Source organism: Sarcophilus harrisii, chromosome 4 (genome assembly GCF_902635505.1).
Source record: "Sarcophilus harrisii chromosome 4, mSarHar1.11, whole genome shotgun sequence".
Lineage (NCBI taxonomy): Eukaryota > Metazoa > Chordata > Mammalia > Dasyuromorphia > Dasyuridae > Sarcophilus > Sarcophilus harrisii.
Window position 1 is genome coordinate 105,160,064 of NC_045429.1, and position 24,865 is coordinate 105,184,928.

Below are 24,865 nucleotides of genomic sequence, written 5' to 3' on the forward strand. Positions count from 1 at the left end.
TTAAGATTTTAGCATCAATATTCATTAGGGAGATTGGTCTATAATTTTCTTTCTGTTTTCAGCCTACCTGGTTTAGGTATCAGTACCATGTTCTGTGTCATAGAAGGAATTTGGCTAGGACTCCTTCATTCCCTATTTTGTCAAATAATTTATATAGCATTGAGGCAAATTGTTCTTTAAATGTTTGGTAAAATTCACATGTAAATCCATCTGGTCCTGGGGATTTTCTTTAGGAGTTGTTTAATTGCTCTAGTTCTATTTCTTTTTCTGAAATGGGACTATTCAGCAATTTACTTCCTCCTCTGTTAATCTGGGAAGTCTATATTTTTGGAGGTAGTCATCCATTTCACTTAGGTTATCAAATTTATTGGCATAAAGTTGGGCAAAATAACTTATTATTTCTCTAATTTCCTCTTCCTTGGTGGAAAGTTCTCCTTTTCATTTTAAGACTACTACTATTTCATTTTCCTCCTCCTTTTTCTAATCAGATTTACCAAAGGCTTATCTATTTTATTGGCTTTTTCATAGAACCAACTCTTAGTTTTATTAATTAGTTCAATAGATTTTTTACTTTCAATATTTTTAATTTCTCCTTTTAATTTTAGAATTTCCAATTTAGTATTTGGTTGGGGTTTTTAATTTGGTCTTTTTTAGTTTTTTAGTTGCAAGCCCAATTCATTAATCTTTTCTTTCTGTTTTATTCAAGGTGTTTCTAAGGATATAAAATTCTCTTATTACTGCTTTGGCTGCATCCCACAAATTTTGGTATGATGTCTCATCATTGTCATTCTTGAGTGAAATCTATTAATTGTATCTATAATTTGCTGCTTCACCAATCATTCTTTAAGATGAGATTGTTTAGTTTCCAATTACTTTTTGGTCTATTTCCCTAATTTTTGTTGAATGTAGTTTTATTGCATCATGATCTTGAAAAGAAAGCATTTACTATTTCTGCTTTTCTTGCATTTAATTTTGAGGTCTTTATGTCCTAATATATGGTCAATTTTTGAATAGGTTCCATGAACTGCTGAGAAGAAAGTATATTCCTTCTATCTCCATTCAATTTTCTCCAAAGATCCAACATACCTAATTTTTCTAATATTCTGTTTACTTTTTAATTTCTTCTTATTTGTTTTGTGGTTTGATTTGTCTAATTCTGAGAGTGCAAGGTTGAGATTCCTACTATTAGAGTTTTGTTGTCTATTTCTTCTTGCAACTCTTTAACTTCTCCTTTAGGAAGCTGGAGTGCCATACCACTTGGTGCATATATGTTTATATTGATATTGCTTGTTGTTATGTTACTTTAGCAGGATGTAGTTTCCTTCCTTATCTCTTTTAATTAGATCAATTTTACTTTTTGCTTGATCTGAGATAAGGATGGCTACCCCTGCTTTTTGACTTCACCTGAAGCATAATAGATTTTGCTCCAGCCTTTTTACCTTTACTCTATATGTATCTCCCTGCTTTAAATGTGTTTCTTGTAAACAACATATTGTAGGGTTCTGAACTTTGATCCAGTCTGTCTCCTCTTTATGGGGGAGTTCATCCCATTCACATTTAGGTTAGAATTATTAAATCTGTATTTCCTGCCATCCTAATAACCCCAGATTATGCTTTACTTTTTCTTGCCTCCCCCAACCTCTTTTCCCCTTTTAAACTTATGTACCTCTCTTGTATCACGATACTTATCTCTTTATAATCCCCCTCCCCCTTTGAGTCTTTCCCTTCCTTCCCTTATTACTCTTTTTCTTTTCCTTTTCTCTCCCCTGTTTTTAATGAGGCAGAGAGAGAATTTTCTAAAACAAATGTCAATTATTTTTCCTTTGAGCTCAATCTCTGATGAGAGTAAGATTCACACAATGTTCCTCCCCTCTCTAAATTCCCTCAGATATGATAAGTTTCCTTAGCCTCTTGTGGGATGTGGTTTCCTCTCTTTATCCCTCCTTCCCACCTTATTCTGCCATCATCCCTTTTCCATATCTACTTCCTTTTTATGTTATATCAGTACTATCAAATTTACATGTATTTTTTGTATATCCACAACAGAAATACAATTCTCAAGAGTTATTTTTACCTTTTTCTGCATCTCTTGAGTTCTATTCTTGGAGATCAAATTTTTGTTTAGTTCTGTTTTTCTTCAGAAACAAATGGAATTCATTTGTTTCTATTAAATGTCCATCTTCTTCCTGGAAGAAAATGCTCAGCTTAGCTGGGTAGTTTATTCTTGGCTTGCATCCCAAGTTCTTGTGCCTTTCGGAATATCATATTCCAGGCCCTTCTTTCCTTTAATGTAGAGGCAGCCAGATCTTGGGTGATCCTTATTGTGGCACCCTCGGTATTTAAATGGTTTTTTGGCTGCTTGTAAAATTTTTTCCTTAATCTGATAGTTCTGAAATTTTGCCACAATATTCTTGGGGTTTTATTTTAGGGTTTCTTTCAGAAGGTGTTCGATGAATTCTTTCAATGCCTATTTTACCTTCTGATTCTATTACATCTGGGCAGTTCTTTTGATGATTTCTTGTAAAATAGTATCTAGGCTCTTTTTTCATCATAGTTTTCGGAAAGTCCAATAATCTCAGATTATCTCTCCTAGATCTATTTTCCAAGTCTGTCATTTTAGCAAGTAGATAATCTATGGTTTTTCCAGTTTGTCATTTTTTGGTTTTGCTTGATTGATTCTTGCTGTCTCAATGCATCATTAGTTTCAATTTGTTCAGTTCTAATTTTAAAGAATTATTTTCTTCATTAGCTTTTTTACTTCTTCCTGTATATGTCCAATTGAGTTTTTGAATGTATTGTTTTGGTCTGTGGAATTTTTTCCATTTCACTAATTTTTTTTTTAGTGAATTATTTTTCTTTTCCAATTCAGATCCTACTTTCTTGGAGTTCTTTGTCTTTTCCAATTCACAAATCCTACTTTCTAGTGAATTCTTTATTTTTTCCAATTCACAATTCTTACTTTCCTGAGATTTTTTTTATTTTTCCAATTCACCACTTTTGTTTCCCTGCACTTCCTGGGAATTTTTTAACTTTTCCAATTCGTATTTCAGGAAGTTGTTGCTCTCTTGTAAGGCTTCTCTTTCCTCCCATTTATCTTCTAACTCTTTTTGAGACTTTTAATGTCTCTTCTATGAGAGCATTATGTAAAGAGGACAGTCTGATGCATTTTTGCTGTTTGAGGTCCTTCAGGTTTGCTGACCTGCTCTTTTTCTGCATAGAAGCTGTCTATCGTTCTTTTCATCTTTTTTTCATGTTTTAAAGCCTTTAGGCGTATGCTCCTAGGCAAGGGGTTACCAGCTTCCTCTGCAGAGCAGGAGAGATGTAAACTGATTTGCCCAAGGTATGGAGTGCTCGAGTGAGAGTTTCCCTTCCCCCAACAGGAAGTGGATTCAGCACTGGCAGAGCTATCAAACTGCTTAGTAGGGCTGAGTGGATTATCGATTGCCCTAGGCTAGAGACTAAGTGGTGAAAGTGTCACTGCCCCAGGCCGGAGCCTCTTGTGGGACTGTGAGTATTAGCAGCTGAGCGCAGACTGCAGACTGCCCGGAACTCTGCCCCAGTGTCTCTGCCCAATGCACACCGGCCCTGAAAAGTTCTATGGCCCAAGCCGAGCTCCCACTGTGCAAATTGAGAGCTAACCTGGCTGCGTCTCTCCTGCTGTGCAGGACTGCCAACTGCCCAAGGAAAAGCCCTTACTGCGGGTTGGGGCTGCGCGCTTGTGCTGGAGATCTGTGCTTTCTCCTCGGTTTGAGACTCTCCTCGAACTAATCTCTCCCTGTCTGCTCCGCGATCTCCCCTGGCCCCTGGAACCAACCTTTTAGCAGACTGCAGATTTTCGGCGGTGAGTTGTTCTATTTCTTATCTTTACGAATTGTAGCAGTCAAGACTATTTTTGAGGCTCGATATAATATTGATAAAGAGGGTAAGAGAAGAGCTTAGAAAGTCGCGTGTGTCTTCTCCGCCATCTTGGCTCCGCCCCCCAATGTGTGTCCTCTTAATGTATAGAAGAGTATGTCATAGGTTTATGTATAAGTTTTATATAGTGTGAAGACCGTGTATTTTAAAATCAGCCGGAGTCAGGAATTCAGGTTAGGGGGAAATTGTCAATCTTTATTCTTAGCAGAGATGAAGAAAGATCAGAGAAAGAAGGGAATCGGCAATAGCAATGTCAGCAGCTGAGTCAAGAAGCTAGCTAGACCAGAAGCCACACAACCAGCAGTTACCAGAATAGAACCCAGGCCCAATCTCCCCCAGCCTCTCTTCCTGTCTCTCTGCCTCCACCCACCAAAATTGTCATTTCCTATACAACACATCAGGACTTGCATAGAGAGTGGGTGGGGGTGGTGGGGGTCATTCTTTATCTAAGCATGTATATTAATACAGTATAGTCCAATTACTATTTAGCCTCACGTGCTTGGGACCTCAGTGCATCAACTCAAGCCTCAGCCCATTACATCTCCCACTTTCTTTTGTTTTAGAACACAGGTAGTCATGCCATCCCTTACTCCTCAGGGAGGTCAGAGCCCCCAAGGGGAGGTGATCACATCCTCCCTGACTTCTCAGGAAAGGTGGTGAAAGCACCAAAAAGGAGCTGATCACGACCCCCCCTGACTTCTCAGGAAGGGAGGTGAAAGCACTAAAAAGGAGATGATCATGCCCTCCCTGACATCTCAGGAAGGGAGATGAAAAGCATCGAAGGGAAATGGGGGTTGCTAGCGGGTTTCTGGGCTGAAGGGTCTTATTATGCACAAACCCATCGGCATGGGAGGTATTACACAAGCACATAGCAATAACGCAGAGGCTATTAGGGATGACCCTCCCCTCAGTCAGTGCAGGCTCGATGTGGTGTAACAAACATGAATTGTACACACAAGTAGTGGAATAGCAAACAATATAAATCAACATGATGTTGTAAAAGATTGCCAGAAGTCCTAGAAGGAGGGTATGTAAACAACAGTTACACTTACGCCTTCTTCAGCAGCAAAGAGATAGTCCAAAACCAATCTATTGTCCATTGCTTCAGGTTTCAGGGAATCCAATGATCCCCCTGAGTTTTTGAAGTCCTGCAAAAGTCTTTTTATGATAGTTAGGAATCCAATGATTCAGCAGATTTTGAAGTCCTGTAACAGTCTTATCATTTCTCAGAGAATCCAGTGATTCCTGAGAGTTTTCAAGTCCTATGTCTCAGAGAATCCAATGATTCCTGAGGGTTTTGAAGTCCATAAATCTTTGATGTCCATGAGTCAAATGCCATAATATAGGAATGTTTGATAGTGGTTTTTATGATAGGTATGTTATAAATTCTTTTGCTTAAAATTCATTTTGTTCTCTTTTAAATGTCAGTTTATCTGTGGGAGTTTGTGAGCTATTTAGTCTTATAAATGAGGACCCACACAAAACTTTTAACTTGGAGATAGTTGATCTATGAGACTTCAACCCATGAATACAATTTGGGGATGGAGAGGTAATCCAGAAGGAGACCTATTATAGGTAGTATCTATAGGTATCTACCTATCTCTAGGTAACTATATATCTGTATATCCATGGATATACATAAATAAAAATGTTATACCTCTCTAGATAGTCCTACATGTATATATGTAGATATAGATATGTATGTGTATGTATCTGTTTATATGTCATGTATATGCAGGCATACATATCACACAGCCCCAATTTTTTCCACTTAGAAATCCATTTCTCAATGGCACTTACAACTGGGATATATCAAAATCCATCTTAACAACTACTGCAGATTGCATTTGGGGAAGGGTGGGTTAAGTCTGAATAATGATTAGGCCTGAAAGTTTGTTGTCATGGTTCATAGGTAGGTAAGCACTAATGCATGGTGCCATAGAACAGTTGGAGCTGAGTTATTGCCAAATGTAAGCCAAAATATTTCACTATTATTTCAGTCTTTAGAGTAGTAAAAGAGGAAATCTGCAGCCCTGCAGCACCAGACAAGATCATTGTTTCCAATTGGTTAAAGGCACCTATTTAAAACCTACTTTACATATTTGGATACTGTCCTCAGTTGGCACTGATCATTTTTGAGTTAATAGAGTTGAAACAACCTTAAAAGTTATACCTCTCATAGTCTTTATTTTCCAGTAAAAATATGAAGTAATATTTGGATATATTCCTCGTTTTTGTACACAATTCATTCTTTTTCTATTGAGTTGAGTTTTGTTCTCTTGATAATGGAGAAGCACTTGTCCTAGCTGTTTATACTATTGTTTATACATGATTTTTTTAACATCTACATTTAAATGTGATTTGTTATTAAGTTTTTTTTTTCTCTTAGAGGTAAGCTTTCAAAAAGGTTATAGTTTAAAATCTCCATGGATATTTCTGCTGTTCTGACATTTGTGAATCACTCTAGTTGGTGATAGAGATGATTGACTATAAGAGCCCCTTTTTTTATCGCAGAGTCCTTATGAAGTTTTTCCATGAGGACATATAATAGAGTTTATCAAAGTGAAAAAGTCACAGAGCTATTTTATCTACTCAAGCCAAAATGATGCTGACAGCTTCTGGACACTTAGGTTCTTCTAAATTATAGAGATTACTAGGGGAAGTAATTTTTGTATCTTCCAGTCTTTTTGTGTAAAAATATAATGTGGAATGTAGGTACAGGGCTGTTACTGTCTTTCATTTTACTCTGCTTGTAGGCATTTTACTATCTTAAGGAAGTTGTTCACAATGTCTTCCAGATGCTTCTTTTCAAAAGAGAAGCCTACTTACTTCTTTGACTATTGTAGTAGAGAGTGTTCTTGGCTGTGAGGTTCCTGCAGGTAAGGAATGGAAGTCTAAGGACATATTCATATTTCAGTGTCAAAAAGGGACCAGTTAGTATATATAAAAGTTGTTTATAAGAAGGGCATTCTGAAATTATTAATAATTTTGATGATTTTGTGATATTTTTGAGATTTGCATAGCATTTTGCATTTATTATTGCATTTGATCTTTATCATGGCACATTTGTTATTTTCCTGGCATTATAGAAGTTAAGTGACTTATTCATGAATTGTACAACTAGGAAGTATTAGAGACTGTATTTGAAAATATTCCTATCTATAAAGAGAAAGAGTAAATGTGCTGAATAAAGATATAAACAAGGAAAAGGATTTATGCTTCAAATATGTACTGGACTAAATGACTTTTGAGTTCATCTTCCTGAGTTCAAACGTTTACTATCTGTGTGACTCTGGGCAAGTCACTTAATCTGATTTCTCTTAGTTTCTTTATTGCAAAATGACCTGGAGAAAGAAATGCAAACATTTCAGTATCTTTGTCAAGACAACCCTAAATGGGGTCATGGAGAGATGGACATGACTGAAACAATTAAACAATAATAACAATTTTGCAAATTGTTCACCATATTATTGTGTTAAAATGATGATGTAATTCAAGAGGTGACTAGTAATCATTATGTTATCTGTTAGAATAAAAACTCCTTAAGGACAAGGACCAACTTGCTTACCTGTATTTATATCTCCAATATTTAGCATAGCACAGTTTCTGGTACATAGAAAGCACTTAATACTCTTTCTATTTAACCAACCTATGTATCTATGATCTCCTATCATAAACAGAATTTTATTAAAGGAGTATTTCTATTAATAATTTTTGCTAATATTTGCAAATAACACTTTTGAGCCAAAAGTTCAAAAAAACTTTTTTCAGAATTCTTTAGCACTCACATAAGTTTTTTTCTCTTCATAAGAGGTTATAACTAGGGAAACTCATTACATCATTAAATCAACTTTATCACATGTATTTTACATTTACAGACTTTATTATAACATTTGAAACACATCCAACCAATAATATAAGGCACTATTCTAGAGACCATGAGAGGAAGAAAGAGAGCAGTATCTTTGTCTTCATGCTACTTATAGTGTGGTAGATATGATATGTGCACATTGTGAAAGCTCAGTAAAAGAAGCACAAATTACTGTGTATGTTCAAAATAGAGAAAGATAATTTTGACCTGTCTTCCGAAAATTACATGTTGTTTGACCTGGCAAAGGGCAGGAATTGGTAAAGTGAGAGGCTTTCTAGAAAGAATATGAACAAAACTATCTAGATAGAAAAATATTGGAGGGTGACTAGAAAAAGATTGACTGAGTGAGCCAAGTAAGATATAGGAAGGAGAGCAAAGATAAATTTATAAAGGTAGACCTTAAATATATTTATTTCAACAGAGAATAATATGTTCAGCTCTTTAAAGAAACATTCTGTGAAGTTCTTATTAGTGGAGGGAGAATTATATTTATACTTAGTATTTTAAAATATAAGTGAAAGCTGGTGTATTTGAGTTGAGAATTTAGCATTGCTTAAGTATTTTTAAATTGTATGATATCTTTACTTTAATATGTATGCCTGCATCTCTTTCATAAGCATTTTTGTATGTTAAGAAAGAAGAAATTATATAGATAAGTTTTCACTTAAGTGTAGAAATAGTAATATTAAGACATTTGTCAGGAATACTTGTTACAAATTCCCTTCCATAAAACTGAGTTTTTGTAGGGACAATGTAGGATGAAAAAGAAGATGAGGAGAATGGTCCTTCATTGTATTGCAAAGAGACTGCATTTTCACATAGTTGAGAAAGGGAATGAATAGAGCTGGGTAATAGTCCACCTGGGGTTTGTGTCCACAATCTAGAATTTTAGAATAAAGAACAAGGGCTAGAAGCTTTTAAACAAAAAAGTTAATAGTTTAGGCACAAGACATTGAGCTCTGAAGCTAAAGTATTAGAATAGTACAACTTGATGGATTCAAAGTTATATGAATAACCAAATCCAAAGAAGAGTAATTAGTGGAGGGAAGTTCTTAGTATAGTGACCCAGAGATTTCTCTTTTGCCATATTCTGTCTACCCTGATGACAACATAAATAGCATGTATATGAAATCTGTATTTGACATGAAATTGGGAGTAAAACTAATAAAGTTAATAACAGAATTAGAAACTATATTTTTTGATAGCTATAGAACAATGACCATAGGACACTAGCAATATGAAATTTAATAGAGATATTAGTCAAGTTTCAAGCTTGATTTTTAAAAACTGATTGCACAAGTATAGAATAGGGAAAAGCTGGCCTAGACATGGTTTCTATTAAGAAAGACCTGGGTATTTGAGTGGATTCTAAGCATTTGAGTCAGTAGTATGACATGGTAGCACCTCAAATGAATGTGGTCATAGGTTGAATTAATACAGACACAATGTTGAGAATAAATGTGATGATCCCACTGTATTCTGTTTTATTCAAACTATATCTAGACTTCTTTGTTGATATAGGGAACATCACATTTTAGGAAGAATATTGTGAAAATGAAGTGAGTCCAGAAGATGATCTGGTATTGGGGCTTTAGCAAAATGCTCTTAATTATTAATATAAAGCAGCTGAGTCAGCTAGGCAATTTCAAAAGAAAAGGCAAGAATATTGCTATTTTTAAAGCATACTAATAGAAATCACTGGGACCAGATTAAGAAGTAGCAAAACAGGAAGTTGTGAGGAAGCCTGCAAAGATTTATTTTCAGAAGTTAAAGTAGGAGGAAGGGAATGAGAAGAAAGAGGAGGAGGAGAAAGCATAAACTAATTTGGTAATTGAATTCAGATTATATATATTCATCATATATTATATATGTGTGTATATATATATATACACATACACATATATAAAATCAGCTGTTCTTAGAGGCTTTTTGCATTGGACTTTTGGTAGGCAACTATTAATTTTGAAGGTCAGTTGAATAGGCTAGCATCATCTCAGAAGATGAAAACAAAAAGATGGGATATCCGTGTGAGACATTGTTTACAACCAGCTATTGAATTTCCAGCAAAACTGACAAGGATGGCCAGTGAGCAGCTAGCCAAGGAAGTTTTCCACAAGAGTTATTGACAGGGATGATGAAGGACTGCTAACCTCATTTCCAGCTAGTGTGAAGATATTTGTAGTCATTTTTATAGAATGAACTATATTTGTTTGGTTGTGGCATATTGTTTATTATTATGGCTCCATAACCATTATTTGTACTCAAAGTTTAGACTAGTCTCCCTAGAAGAGAAGGTAAAAGGTCTCAAGTGCACCACTCTGTTTTCCAGGTTGTCAGGGAGGATCCAGTATTCCTTGAAAGAAAAAAAAAAACAATGAAAAAATGCCCCCAAATCTTTAATAATGAGAGAAATGCACATTAAAATTTCTCTGAGATTCCATTTCACACCTATCAGATTGGTGAAGAAAATGACACTATGACCCAGCAAAGTGACATAAAAGGCAAAAAACCACCACCACAACAAAAACAAAAACAATTTAGCATGGCTTTAGTAGGGACTAGTAGGGACAGCATGTCTAGATCAAGTGATCAACTATAATTTTATTGTAGTCAGGGAGGCATACTAATGTGGTGAAGCTGTGAATTGTTCCAAAAACATTCTGGAAAATAATTTGAGGCTATACTCAGTCACTATACTTTGTGGAGCAGCTTGTTGGTGCAGTGGATATAATGTTTGATCTGGAGTCAGTAAGACCTGAGTACCAATCCAGCCTTAGACAATTACTAGGTGTCTGACTATAGGCACATCACTTAACCTCAGGCTGCCTCAGTTTCTTTATCTTTAAAATTATAATAATACCACCTACTTCCCAAAGTTATTTTGGAGATCAAATGAGTTAATAATTTCAAAGTGCTTAGCACAGTGTCTAGCACATTAGTAAATACTATATAAGTTATAGCCATTATTAATATTGTTATTGTTTACAAATTCTTTTGCCAGGCAATCCTGGGAACAAAATAGGAACCTCACAATTGATGAATGACTGAAATGTTGTAGTTTATAGAAGTTAATGAAGTTATTATTGTAATATAACATGATAAAAGAAATGGATTCAGAGAAAACTGGGATAATTTGTATCCCCTAATATAGAATAACATGAGCAGAACCTGGAGAAACATTTACAATGATGATGAAAGTACTCAAATGGATATGTGATCTCACTGAATTTGGAGTTCTCTTCAATTATGTAGACCTCAATCCATACTTGCTCATCCTGTGGAACACATGCCAGGAATCCCTCAGGAAGTCTACTCCCATCCTGAAGGTCTTCAACACTTACTCCTAACTTTTCATTTGTGCCCAGAGAACACTTCTGGCGACCTACCTGTTACCCTTCATTCTTCCTCTATGACCACTCAATTTTTTTCCCTATCATATTCTCCATTAGTCACCTCTTCTTCAGAATTTCTCACTGGTTCTAGGCTGCAACCTTCTCCTACCTACCACATGCCCTTGTAATTTGTGTGATAATTTTTGGTTCTTCAAAGGCACTTGTATTTTATGTTTTGCTGTCTAAAGCAACAAGAGTTGGCAAAATATTGGATACGTAATTAAAATGTTAGTATGAAAAAGATGGGCATGAGACTATTAGAATCAGTAAAAGAGCTTTGCAGTTTAATAAAAGCAATCCAGACCACTCTCTTTTTTCCAGTTCAACTCTAGTCCAACTGTATTATCTGACCCAAATATGCATACAGCTAGGCAAGCTCAGTAGATTGTTCATTTAAATGCATCTTGTAAGTTGTGCAATATATACTTTTTAATCTATTTAAATCTATTTTTTTGTGCCTTAGGACAGGCCATATTCTTTTGAGTGATTATAGATCTTCTTTTGAGTGATTACAGAAGATTCTGGAATATAAGGAAATCCATAGCATGTTATCTACAACCAGGAGCATCTGGAAGACTTTACATTATATAGGGATCCTCTCTTGGACTTGGATTTGGTGTTGTATCTTCTCTATCACTGTGGTGGATGTATTTGGTGAACATATTTTCCCCATTTCATGTCTCACCTTATATTTATTATCAGAAGGTTATTTTGCATGGTTAATTCTATATTATATATTAAATGTAGGGGGACTAATTCAATCTTGGGCTTTATTAATACTAGAAAAAAGACAAATTCACTCCTAGTATTAATAAAGCCCAAGATTTCTTCTGCACTTGGTATCTTCCCCTCGTTCAGAAACTTTGTATTAGTCCCTCTTCATTTGAAACACATTGTCTCCTTCATGGATCTCTTCTATATCTACCTTTTCTGTCTTTTTTCTCTTTAGTATAATTTCTAATACCTCTATAACTAAACCTCAGATTGTGATGCTAGGCTTCAGAGTGCTACTTCTGCTTTCTTTAATGGAAATAACTTATTATAATGATTTTTATCAATCTTTTCCATATTTCTTCTATTTGTATTCCTCCTTCCATACTCATCCCTATATGTCCTTGGGATGGCTTTGTTTAGTTTGATATCTTGTCAAGTTTTTTAAAAATTGGTTTTACCCTTCAGTGCTTCTGCTTTATGAGATGACATTGCTTGCAATCATTCATTATCCATCCTTATAAGATTTATACAATGAGGTTTATATTCTATCTCACTGCTGACTTTTTAACAGCCTTCTCTCTCCATTCTGCATTTAAGTCAGATGATTGCTAAGGATCTTCATCAGAATGCTCCAGTAATCTTTACTTGGCTTTCTGCTCTATAACATTTTAATCATTAATATGGATAAGTGCACAGGTGTCATGCTTATTTTCCCCCTAAACCCAACCTTTCCCCCCAACTGTCCTATTTCTATCAAAGATATTACCTTCTTCCTAATTACTGGGGCTCACTCTCACACATCAACCACATATCCAGTCTGATGCTGAGTCTTGTTTCTCCTTCACACTCTCTCTCACCACTCTCTGTCACCACTGCCACTCTAATTTAGGCCATCATGACCTCACACCTGGGCTATTACAATAGCCTTTTAAGATCTGCTTGTCTCCAATCTCCCTCCTTCCCCTATTCCATACTCCACTTAACTGCCAGAGAGATTTTCTATTAAAAGGATGGGTCTCTTCATATCCCTCATCTCCAAATAAACACTGGTGACTTCCTATTATTAGGTTCAGAAGTCAAATATAATATTCTGTGTGAACATTTAAAACTTTTCTGTCCTGGTTCCTTTTTTCCTTTCCATTCTTTACTTTCTTTATTTTACTTTACTTTCTTCATCATATTCTACAATTGAGCAACTGTCATCCTTGCCAGTCCTCTTACTAATTCTGGGCCTGCTCATTGGCTATCCCTCATCTCCAGAATGCTCTCCCACTTTGCCTCCATCTTGTGGCTTTGCTCAGGACTTTCTTCATGGTTCAGTTCAAATCTCATCTTCTGCAAGTTTTCCCCCAATTTCCTTCTCTATTTGTTTTCCATTTATATATCTTGTATGTTCTTAGTTTTTTGCATGTTGTCTACCCCTTTAGAGTGTGAGTTCCTTAAAGGCAGAAATCGTTTTTGTACTTCTTTGTATTTCTAGATCTTAGCACAATGCCTAGCACATTGTAAATGATTACTGAGTGCTTATCAAATGATTGTTTATCAGATTTTCAGATAGCACAAATTTGGAAATCAATGTGTAGAATCAGAATGCTGCCTATTTACATGTAAACAATATTACAAATGTGAAGTACATTTGAGTTGGAACAAGACTTTTTAACTTTAAGGGAGGAAAAAAAAACAGTTCGAGTTTCTATATTGGTTCAACATTGTTTTTGTCCTAAATTATATCTTTTGTCTTTTGTTTTTAATGGATCAAAAAATATTTTGTCACTTTCCCAAATTCTGTTTTATAGATTTAGAGGGTTAGAGGGAGATAGTTTTAGTTATCCTCAGAATTAACAGAGGAGAAATTATGTCTGTAAATATTGTAGTCCAAAATGATATACAATTTTTCAATGAATTCTTCTGATCATCTAAGTCTACCACATATTATATTAAAAATTAAAGCTCTAATTAAAGTATAACGAGAATTCTCACTCATTCACAGCAAACTGCATTCAAAGAATGAGAAGAACACCTCCATTGGATGAATTACAGCCACCACCATATCAGGATGACAGTGGCTCTCCACATCTCTCATGTACACCTTCAGAAATTGGTGACAGTAAATGTGAATTTTCTCACTGTAGCAACAGTCCAAGATGTTCATACAATAAGTGCCCAAGCGAAGGAAGTACAGGACATGAAATAGAAAGTTTTCATAATAAAGGCTATGAAGAGGATGTGCCCAGTGACAGTACTGCTGTTCTTAGTCCAGAAGTAAGTAAAAGGGTGTACCCATAATGTTTCCATATGATCTTTTGGGTAAAGGTACAGTGCTATGGTGTATTTGACCTTGTCTGTGATAGTTTGTTATCCCAATTTACATCCTTAATCTAGTTTTTACACTTTTGACCAGGGCCGCTTAACTTCAAGTCAGGGAGTCTTACACTTCTTATATACTTATAGTATTTTGAAATGCTGAAAAGAGACTAGTTGTAGAAAAAAGAAATGACTTTCTTAAATAGGCTTGCAACATTATGGTTTCAACTTTAAAATAGAAATGTCAGTTCCCTGATAAAATGAATTTTGCTAATGGCATTGTATTGATATCAGCTAAAGTAATTAATTTTTTCTTTGGAGAGGAATTACATTTCTAACTCATAACTCACAACAGTAGCAACAGCTTATTATACATACAACAAAAGTTGTATTTTTTATATCAACATAAATAAATGGGTTGAATTCATTTTATTTTCATTATAAGGTTTGAAATCATGGTAAATTTGATTTGGGGGATATTTCAGTGTTTGTTTTGTTTTTGAGACCAAAATGAGAAAAAGAACAAGTGAGTATTCATATTAGATTTTGGAAAGATTCGGTGTATTTTCCCTTTTTCTACAGGAATACCACTGCAACTTTAATTTTAATTACTTCTTCCTAACTAGGGCCTTCAATTAGTAATTTCTCATTATAAATTAAAACTATATTATTGTGGGCATTAATGACCACTACCATTTAGATCAGGGCTTCTTAAACTTTTTTCCACTTGTGGCCCCTTTTTGCCTGAGAAATTTTTATGTGACTCTGGACATATAAGCATATATAATAGGTATACAAAGCAAACATTTGTTGATAATAAATCATAATTTTGGACTCTTACATTCAGTTATGATACTCCATATGGGCTCAGAAACCACAGTTTAACAAGCTGGGATGTAGGTAATGATTTTCTGAATAAATGATAAATATTCCTTGAAAGATAGAAAAAGCAGTAAATCAGAAGTGATAAGACCTGGCTTCTATAAGAAATAATAATATAATATGATAATATCATATTATACATATACATACATATGTATTTTGCATGTAATATGTAAATAGCATAATAAAATAATTGATAAATATGTTTATATATACATACATGTATGTATATATGTTATCATGTGTATACAGAGAATTAAGTTTTAAAACTAAGCTTTCAAATGCATAATCTTGGAATAGCTGAACTTTAAACAGTGTAGTCAGCACAAAGATAACTTGACATAAAATGACAGCCTAGTATAGAGGGGAAATCACTTAGTTTAGAGTCTTAACATTGGTATCAGATCCCAGTTCTTCCACTTCAGAGATATATAACCTTATGTAAACCATCTCACTTCTCAGTACCTCAGTTTTCTTATATATAAAATGAGAGTTAGAAAATCTAAATTTTCTCTGAGGAATTTTCCAGGTCTAAATCTATAGTACAATAACTCACTGAGTCTAAGATCAGGAAGAGTTTTTCAGACAACTGATTAAATAAAAGTTTTAAACTATTGGGAAAGAACATCTGATGTAAAACTTTGAAATCTGTTAAAGCACCTATTTAAAATCAATATTCACCTTAGTTCTGGCTGCTAACTATCCGTAGGATCATTTCTCAAATTCACATGACAAGAAGGAGGCAGAACAAATGAGCTCTGGAAGCCCAATGGCACATCTGTTGCCAAGATTCCAGAGGAAGATATAAGCATTTTTCTTATTCTGGTATCAAATAGAAGTCCTAGATAATAATGAGGAGGACCCAGATCTCTAGACTAGTGAATCTAATACTGTGTGTCATATAAGTTGTGTGTGTTGACAACCTAATGTAGTTCTAGGGAATCTGTGTCTGTGTTGGGACCATGTTTTGAGAACATCTTGTGCTTTGGATTGGATTGTTATCTGCTTAAGAGTTTTAGGCAGTGTTCACTAAAGGTCTTAACAATGAATACTTTGGTGTCATGAAGGAGGTTGGTAGCGTGGTGAATAGAGCACCAGGCCTGAAAACAAGAAGACTCATCTTGCTGAGTTCAAATCTGGCCTCAGATACTTATTAGCTTTCTGCCCCTGAGCAAGCCACTTTACCCTTTTGTCTGTCTTTTCATCTGTCAAGTGAACTGGAGAAGAAATGGCAAACCAGTCTAGTATCTTTGTGAAGAAAAATTCAAATGGGATCATGAAAAGTCAAACATGATGAAATGACTAAAAAAAAAACTCTATGTCACAAAGTAATTAGTAGTTTTAATAGCCATATCTTTGTCTAAACCTTATGAATGAGTCAGAGACAAGATGGTGGAAAAAAGATACAGACTCACCTTTGCTCTCCCAAATTCCTCTTCAAACAACTTTTAAAAAACTGCTCAAAACCAATTCTGGAGTGGCAGAACCTACAAAAGGACAGGGAAAACAATTTCCTAAACCAAAACAATTTAGAAGGTCAATAGATCCATCCCACCTTGGTGAGGATAGAGCACAATCCAGCACAGGCAGGCAGATTCCAGCAAACCAGCAGCAAGCCTTGGGGGTGATTGAGTCGGCTGTCCAGAATTATCAACCCACAGATGCTAAATAACTGGTCAAAAGGAGAATATAGGGGTCCCTTTACTGGCACTGGTGCAGGACTGTTGCATTGCCCATAAGTGGATACAGAAAGGATCACTAGCACACCAGAGATTGTGGCCACAAGAATTAGGGATCCTATTCATAGTTTCAGGAATGGAAAAGTATACTTGTGGTCACTCACAGATCAGTGCAAAGTCCAGGACGGTAGGAAACATACCTCTTCTTAGGTTTTACCAACTAAGAAGAATAGAAAATTTATAGATCCCTAGAACTAACTTCTCAAAACAGCGGCGAAACAAACAAACAAAACCCCCAAATACCCTGAAGATTGGGTGCTCCCTTTACCCTGGAGCAGAGTTCAATTTTAACATAAAGTTAAAAGTCAAGAAATATACTGGAAAATTAGCAAGCAATTAAAAAGAACTTGATGATACAAAGTTACTATAATGGCCTGAAAAATCAAAACACAAACTCAGAAGAATCAACAAAGTCAAAACTGCTACATTCAAAACTTCAAAGAAAAATGCAAATTGGTCTCAGGCCCAAAGAGAATTCTTGGAAGAAAATCCTGGAAGGGTTTTTATATTTGAATAAGAGAGGTAGAAGAAAAAAATGAGAAAAGAGATGAAAGTGCTAAAAGAAAAATATGGGGAAAGACTAATTAGCTTAGTAAAGAAAACACACACACACACAAATACTGAGGAAAAAACAGAATAGGCCAAATGGTTAAAAATAAAAAACAAAAAATAAATGAAAGAGTACCCCCTTAAAAACAAAATTGGACACATTAAAAAAAAAGAGGTATAAAAATTTACTGGAGAAAAGAACTCCTTTAAAAGTATAATGGTCCAAATGGAAAAGGAGAGAAAAGGAGAGCTTTTGCTCACTGAAGAAAATAATGGACAAGTGGAAGCTAATAATTCCATGATCTATCAGGAAACAATTTTTTTAAAAAAGATGAAAAAAATAGAAGAAAGCATGAAATACTTCATTGGAAAAATAGCTAATCTGTTAAATCAGTCAAAAAGAGCTAATTTAAGGATTACTGAACCTTCTGAAAGCCATTATAATTTTAAGGAAAACTTCCCTAAACTAGATGGTAAAATAGAAATCAAAAGAATCTACTGATTACCTCCTGAAAGAAATCCCCAAATGAAAACTCCCAAGAATATAATAGTCAAATTCTAGAGTTTTCAGGTCAAGAAAAAAACCATTGCAAGTAGCCAGAAAGAAACAATTCAAATAAAATGGAACCACAGTCATGATCACATAGGATTTAGCAGTTTCAATATTAAAGGATAGGCAGGTTTGGAACATGATATTCTAGAGGACAAAGGAGCAAAAAATATCTATTCAGAAAAACTGAGTGTAATGTTTTGGTCAGAAGCACAACAAGTTAAATAGGAAAGATAAATAATAAGGAATTCAAAAAAGCTTAAATTGTTTATATTCCTACCTGGGAAGATGATATTGGTAACTTCTAAGAATACTTATTATTAATAGGTAGGTAGAAGAATAGATAGAAGAAGTATGCACAGACAGAGAACACAGATATGAGTTGACTAAGACAAGAAAATATCTAAAAAAATAAAATTTAAGAATGAGAGAGAAATGTACTAGGAGAAGGGGAAATGGAGAAGTAGAATGGGGTAAATTATCTTGTCTAAAAGAATCTTGAAAGAGCTTTTATAGTAGTGAGGAAGATGGAGATGAGGAGAGCAAGCTTTAATCTTATATACATAGGAATTGATTCAGAGGAGAAATAACATACATATTCAGTTGAATACAGAAATCTTATCTCATTCTACTGGGAAGAAGGAAGGGAAGGGGATAAGAGAAAGGGCAGGGTACTAATGAAAGAAAGGTTAGATTAGGAGAGGTAATAGAAGCAAAATTTTTTTTGAAGATAAGATAAGAGAGAAAAGGATAAATAAGGAAAACAAAATGGAAGGAAATACACAGTAATTATAACTGAAAAAAATCTTTATATTAAGTTTCTTTTATAAAGGTTTCATTTCTCAACTCTATAGAGAACTTAGCCAAATTTATAAAAAATAAGAGCTATTTCCCAGTTGATAAATGGTCAAAGGACATGAACAGGCAGTTTTCAGAGCTTATCTATAGTCATATGAAAAAAGCTCTTGATCATTTTTATTAGAGAAATGCAAATTAAAACATATCTTAGGTACTACTCCACACTTATCTCCTATCAGACAGGATATCTAACATGGTTTTAAAAAAAGTTTTTAAAAAGATAACCTAACATGATTTTTAAAAAATGAAAACATGTTGGAGGGAATGTGAGAAAAATTGACACATTATCGCACTATTACCAGATTTGTGAATTAATTCAACCTTTCTGGAGAGCAATTTGGAACGATACCCAAAGGGGGTTATAAAACTATATATATCCTTTGACCTGAACAATACCATCACTATGTCTATATTCCAAAGAGATTTTTTTGGAAAAGAAAATTTTAGAAAATTTAGAAAAAAATTATATACAGAAATATGCAGAGCAACTCTTTTAGTTGTGGCAAAGAATTGGAAATTGAGAGGATGTCTATTGGGGAATGGCTAAACAAGTTGGATATGATGGTGCTTGGAATACTATTGTACTATAAGAAATGATAAGTAGGATACTTTCAAAAGAACTTGCAAAGTCTTACATAAACTAATGTAAAGTGAAATGAACAGAAACAATAGAACATTGTACCAAGTAACAGCAATTGTGATGTTATAATAATGATCAACTGTGAATGACCTAGCAGTTCTTAGCAATACAGTGATCCAAGACAATTTCATAGGACTTATGGTTTACAAAAAATACTGTCCATCTCTAGAGAAAGAACTTATTGAGTCTAAAAATCATATCAAAGCATTTTTTAAAACTTTATTTTTCTTGGGGTTTTTGTTTTCTTTTACAACATGACTAACATGGAAATAAGTTTTGCATGTCTGTATGTTTATAACATATCAAATTGCTTGTTTTCTCAATGAGTGGGGAGAGAAACATAGAAAGGTAAAAACTTGGATCTCAAATAAAAAAGCAACTACTGTTTAAAATTGTCTTTACATGTAATTGGGGAAGAATGAAATATTAAATAAGTATATAAAAATGTAAGCCCTTCCTATTCAGTAAACATGCACTTTTGCAGAGGCATCTGTGTCAGAAGTTATGAAATTCTGGCAGTCAACAGTCACAGGACCCTGACAAAAGGGACACATGATATATCTTATTTTGATCATCTGTTCCTAAGAAGTCTTATATACTTCTGTCAATCCTGCCAGGATGCTCCCCTGCAGATGTTGTAGAGAAAAATTATGAAAGGCAAGCAGTACTGTCTGACATTCCTGGGATGCCCAGGGTAGTTGGAGTGGCATGTAATTGATAATTCTCAGGAGAAGAATGGCTAAAACAGGGAGATTATTTTCTTGCAGCTTTGTAAAAACTTTACATTTTTCCAAAAGGACTTTGGAACTTCAGAATTTCTTATCAGTAATGAATTTATGAAGTGTTTTGTTTTTAATAATCGCTAATGAAAATGTTTGAGAGTAAACATAATCGACATTATAAAGAATATTTGGAGGAAAATTTTTCTGATACTGCAATGTTTATACTTTCAAATTAAATTTCCTCTATTTTTCAAGTCTTGGATTTTTTTTAATATTAGTAATGATACTTCAGATCAGTTCTTGAAAAATAAATTCAAATTCTACTATGCTTTCACTTTGTTCTAATTTTTAACTAAGCTAAATATAAGAGTAGTAAACATATTCATAATTTTAAAAGAAAACTTTGGAAGTTTTCTAAATTTTACACATGTCTATTTATAACGATTTCCCTCTTCTTCTTGAAATCTGAAATAACATATATGTTTTAAAAGGCTAATATTTTAGTGTAACCTTGTTGCCTAGATAAACTACCTTGGCTTCATAGATCTATCTTTTTTGTCTTTTTTTGTCTATATTGTAATGAATTAAGTTCGTGTTAATATCACCAGGCTTTAAAAAAGTCATGCATATCATTCTCTACTAGATTGACAATAAAACTTAAAAACTGAAACATTTACATTTATTTTTCTTAGGATGTGTCAGCTCAAGGATCATCTTCACAACTTCCTAAACCTTTTGATCCTGAGCCAGAAGCTAAATATGGCACCCTGGATGTGACTTTTGACTATGACTCACAAGAACAGAAGCTCCTAGTAACAGTGACAGCTGTCACAGACATCCCAACATACAACAGGACCAGCAGCAACTGCTGGCAGGTGCACCTTGTTCTTCTGCCCATAAAGAAGCAGAGAGCCAAGACAAGCGTCCAGCGAGGGCCATGTCCTGTCTTCACAGAAACATTCAAGTTTAACCATGTTGAATCTGAGATGATTGGAAATTATGCAGTTCGCTTTAGACTCTATGGTGTACGTCGCATGAAAAAAGAAAAGATTGTGGGTGAAAAAATTTTTTATTTAACAAAATTGAATCTTCAAGGGAAGATGTCATTACCCGTGATTTTGGAGCCTTCTTACAGTCTTTCTGTGAGTATCTAACAAAGTAGTCTTTGAAGAGGGTACTACATGCATGCACACACATGTGCACATGCACATATACATATACATGTGTTTCTGCATGTGTGGATGGATACTGACATATATATATATATAAAATATATGTAGTATATACATATATATATATATGTATATACTACATATAAACAAAGTATATGCTTTATGTCATAGACACACTAACATAGTAGATGGCCTGGGTTCTCCATTGACAAGATGCAAATTACTGGATCTCTATAAGCCTTAGGCACTCTTTAAGACAACTTATAGATGGGTTGCAGTCTGCATTAGCGGAAGAGGTTTCAATCCTGAAAAAAAAATTACGTCCTTAAAAAAATTAACATATGTAATATAAATACATATGTAACCAATCTATTTTTTCAAACTGTTTTCCACATGGTGGTGATCCTGTTATAAAAAAAATTCTCTTTTATTTTGCAGTTTCAAAATTATAGATAGTTAGGAACAATTTCGTTTCAATTCAAACTGCATTTGCCATGTTTTTCTTTATTGTTGTTGTTTTGAGTTCTCTTTTTATTATGAATGAAATTTTACAAACTAAAATGATATTTGAACTCGGTTTGTAGTAATTAAAGAATATCATAATGTCTAATCAATATGTGGCGATGATGGCTTTTAAAATCAAGAAGCATATTTTTTTTAAAGTTTTGCAAATTAATGTATAAACTACATCTGACATAGTTCTCAGTAATTTTATTTTAAAATTTTGGCATTTCCTGGCAACATCCTAGAACTGGCAAACCGTGTTAGCATATGCTTTCATCTATATCAGAGATGGAGATTTTGTGGGGTTTTTTAACATAGAATGTTAGATTATTGAATTATTCAAAGAGATCTTATAAAAGAGGTATAAATCAATTCTTCTCTGTGTCTGTGTTAAAAAAAAAGAAGAAAATATAGACTTAAATTTAAGTAGGTGAATGTATTAGCTGGTCATAAAAGGAAGAACTTTTCCAGGAACACTCAGTAAAAATTTGTTAAGAAGTATCTGAAAATGCATGGATAGGGCCATTTGCATGATTGTCATAAATTTTTAAAATGTACCCTCTGTATGTTATAGTCCAGCCAAGACTTTGAGCCTTCTTTCTACCACTTGAGATTTACAAATGAATATATTCATTTCATGGAGAGTAGAATTTTATCATGTTAACATGCATTTATAAAGAAGTCACATTAAAGAGAGTTCTTCAAGGTTTTAGAGAAGGCTCCAGCCAAAGTTGTCTTCACCCCTTTACAGGCTGTACTACCAACATCTCTCCACAGGATTTTCTCTTTTTGAGATCTTTTTGGGTGATTATATGGTATTGTCATCATTCTGATGTTTAATATGGGAAGAATATCAGGTTAGATGATAAAGAAGATATAGAGATAAAATTGATAGCATGCTAGTAAAGAAAGCCAGAGATAGTAAAAAGAGCCCCTGACTAGAGAATCATGAAACCTGAATTGTAGCCCTAGTTTTTATTAGATGCATGTATAACTTTTTACAAATCACTTTGCTTCTGAGTCTTGGTTCATTCAGCTGTAACATAAGGATATGGGTTAAATCATCTCTAGGATTCCATCTAGCTCTAACATTTTACAAAACAGCTCAAGATTACATTCTAGTAGTAGAAATAATCCTCAGGTTTGGATAACCATAATATAGAATGTAATACATGTCAATCAACAAGCTTTTATTAAGTACTTACCTTGTGTTGAGTTCTGGGAATACAAGGAGAAATAAAGAAAGTAATATAGTGTCAAGGATCTTGCATTCTCAAGAGAGGTGATAACACATAAAAGGGATCTGAAAAGGGCATGAGGGATGGAGAAGGGACTCTGAATAGGGACGTGGGAGAAAAAAATTCTGTGGAGATGAGTTAGCAGTGTAGCCTGCAGAAGTAGGAAGCCATCTTTGGCCTAGGCCACCTCTTTTAATTGCAGGCTTTTGGGAGAAGCCAGTTAGTCAGATGGTTAGACTACAGGAGGGCAAGACTTCTAGTGTGAGAAGTAGTCCAGGAATAGAGTGAGTTTTCAAGATAAAGAGGTTTCTATGGCATGGTAGAGAAAGTTCTGAGGAGATCAGTTAGCAGTGCACCTGCAGAGGGCTGATGAGGAATAAAACTGATATGAATCAAATGTAATTAGAATTTTGAAGAGAAATATATTTCCATCCTGGAGAGATCAGGGAAGATTTCATGGCATAAGTGGCACCTGAGCAGAGCTATCTGAGGGCGAGTAGAATTTCAACAAGTAGAAATGAATGGGTAGGGTTCTCCAGGGGAAATACAATAGCAGAAAATCCTGGAATCTGTTCCTAGAACAATTAAATCCGTCAAATTGATTACAGAAGTGTGGACACAATAAATTCTTGTGGGACTCACTGACCAAGCAAAAGAATTAGACTTTATTGTTTAGGAAATAGTGAGCTAGTGAAGGTTTTTGAATAGTGGAATGCTATGATGATGTCTCTAAATTATGAAAATTAATCTATCATTATGAAGAAGAAATAAGGAATAGGACAAATAGAAGTGAAGAAATCAGTAAAAATGCTTTTCCAGGCAATAATGAGAACTAAACTAAGATAGTGGCAAGTGGGAAATGAAGCAAGAAAAAAATGTGAGTCATTGTAGGTATTGAATATATAGAACTTGAGAAGCCAAAGATGACAGTAGAGATTTGAAGCATGCCGTAAAATCAAGAGAAAGAACAAGGTTTGGGTTAGAGTAGGTTTTGTTTTAGATTCTTGAGTGCCAATATCAAGACTTCTAAAAGAGATGATCAAATTCAATATAAAATTAAGAGGAATCAGGAGAAACGGCTTGAGAAAAAAAGAAAATTATTTTTCCCCCCATCTATCTACATTATTGTATCATTATTTATATTGTTTTGGTTTTTCTTGATTCACTTTCCATCAGTTCTTATAGTTCTCTCTGTCTTTATCATAATCATAATTTATCATAATCACAGACAATACTTTTTAGAAAATTGTCTTTCTGGCAATAGGATTTCTGTCCATATGAAGCACCACAAATGGTTCATAGTCCTCCATTTTGATAAATCTTGACAAGTTAGCCATTTGGTCTTAGATATATGCCTCAGGAACACATTAGAGCTCTCTACTGCAGTCAGGTCAGCATATCACTGTTTCAGTATCTTTAAGGAAGATTACTAGTCTTCTTTTGTCCCTTAATGGATTATGTCTCACCTGACATCTTTTTTTAAGTTCTAGTGTAACAAGCAGCTTCTTCCTTAGAGCATCTATTGCCTCTCTAGGAAGAGCCAAATTTGTTTTTTAAGTCTTAAGGGTACAGCTTTTTCTTTGTCCATTTCAGATAAAAATGAGGTGACTGTTTTTCTTTTGTATATCCAGCACTTAGCCCAGTGCCTGGTTCATCTTAAGTGCTTAATAAAAGCTATTTTCTTGGTTGATCTGCAAGAGTTTTTAGCTCTGTGCAACCCTGTGAAATAGACACCATAAACAATGATATCCTAATTTAGAGTTGAAGAAATTGACATTAGAGCTTTAGTATTTCTTCACTCAGTGAGCAAGCATT

At 34.4% G+C, this 24,865-nt stretch overlaps 1 protein-coding gene and 1 long non-coding RNA gene across 7 annotated transcripts in view; one reads left to right on the forward strand and one right to left on the reverse strand.

The window, feature by feature from the left end:
- SYT14 (synaptotagmin 14) overlaps window positions 1–24,865 on the forward strand; it is a 260,052-nt gene that overhangs the window by 160,019 nt on the left and 75,168 nt on the right. For all 6 annotated transcript variants that reach the window (XM_031937302.1, XM_031937303.1, XM_031937305.1 and 3 more), the window contains 2 exons: window positions 13,883–14,154; window positions 20,829–21,278. In XM_031937302.1, coding sequence (XP_031793162.1) covers window positions 13,883–14,154; window positions 20,829–21,278 — 722 coding nt within the window. The remainder of the gene's footprint in view (window positions 1–13,882; window positions 14,155–20,828; window positions 21,279–24,865) is intronic.
- The window catches only part of LOC116419105, a 114,648-nt gene that overhangs the window by 22,309 nt on the left and 67,474 nt on the right, over window positions 1–24,865 (reverse strand). The gene's annotated exons all lie outside the window — the stretch shown is intronic.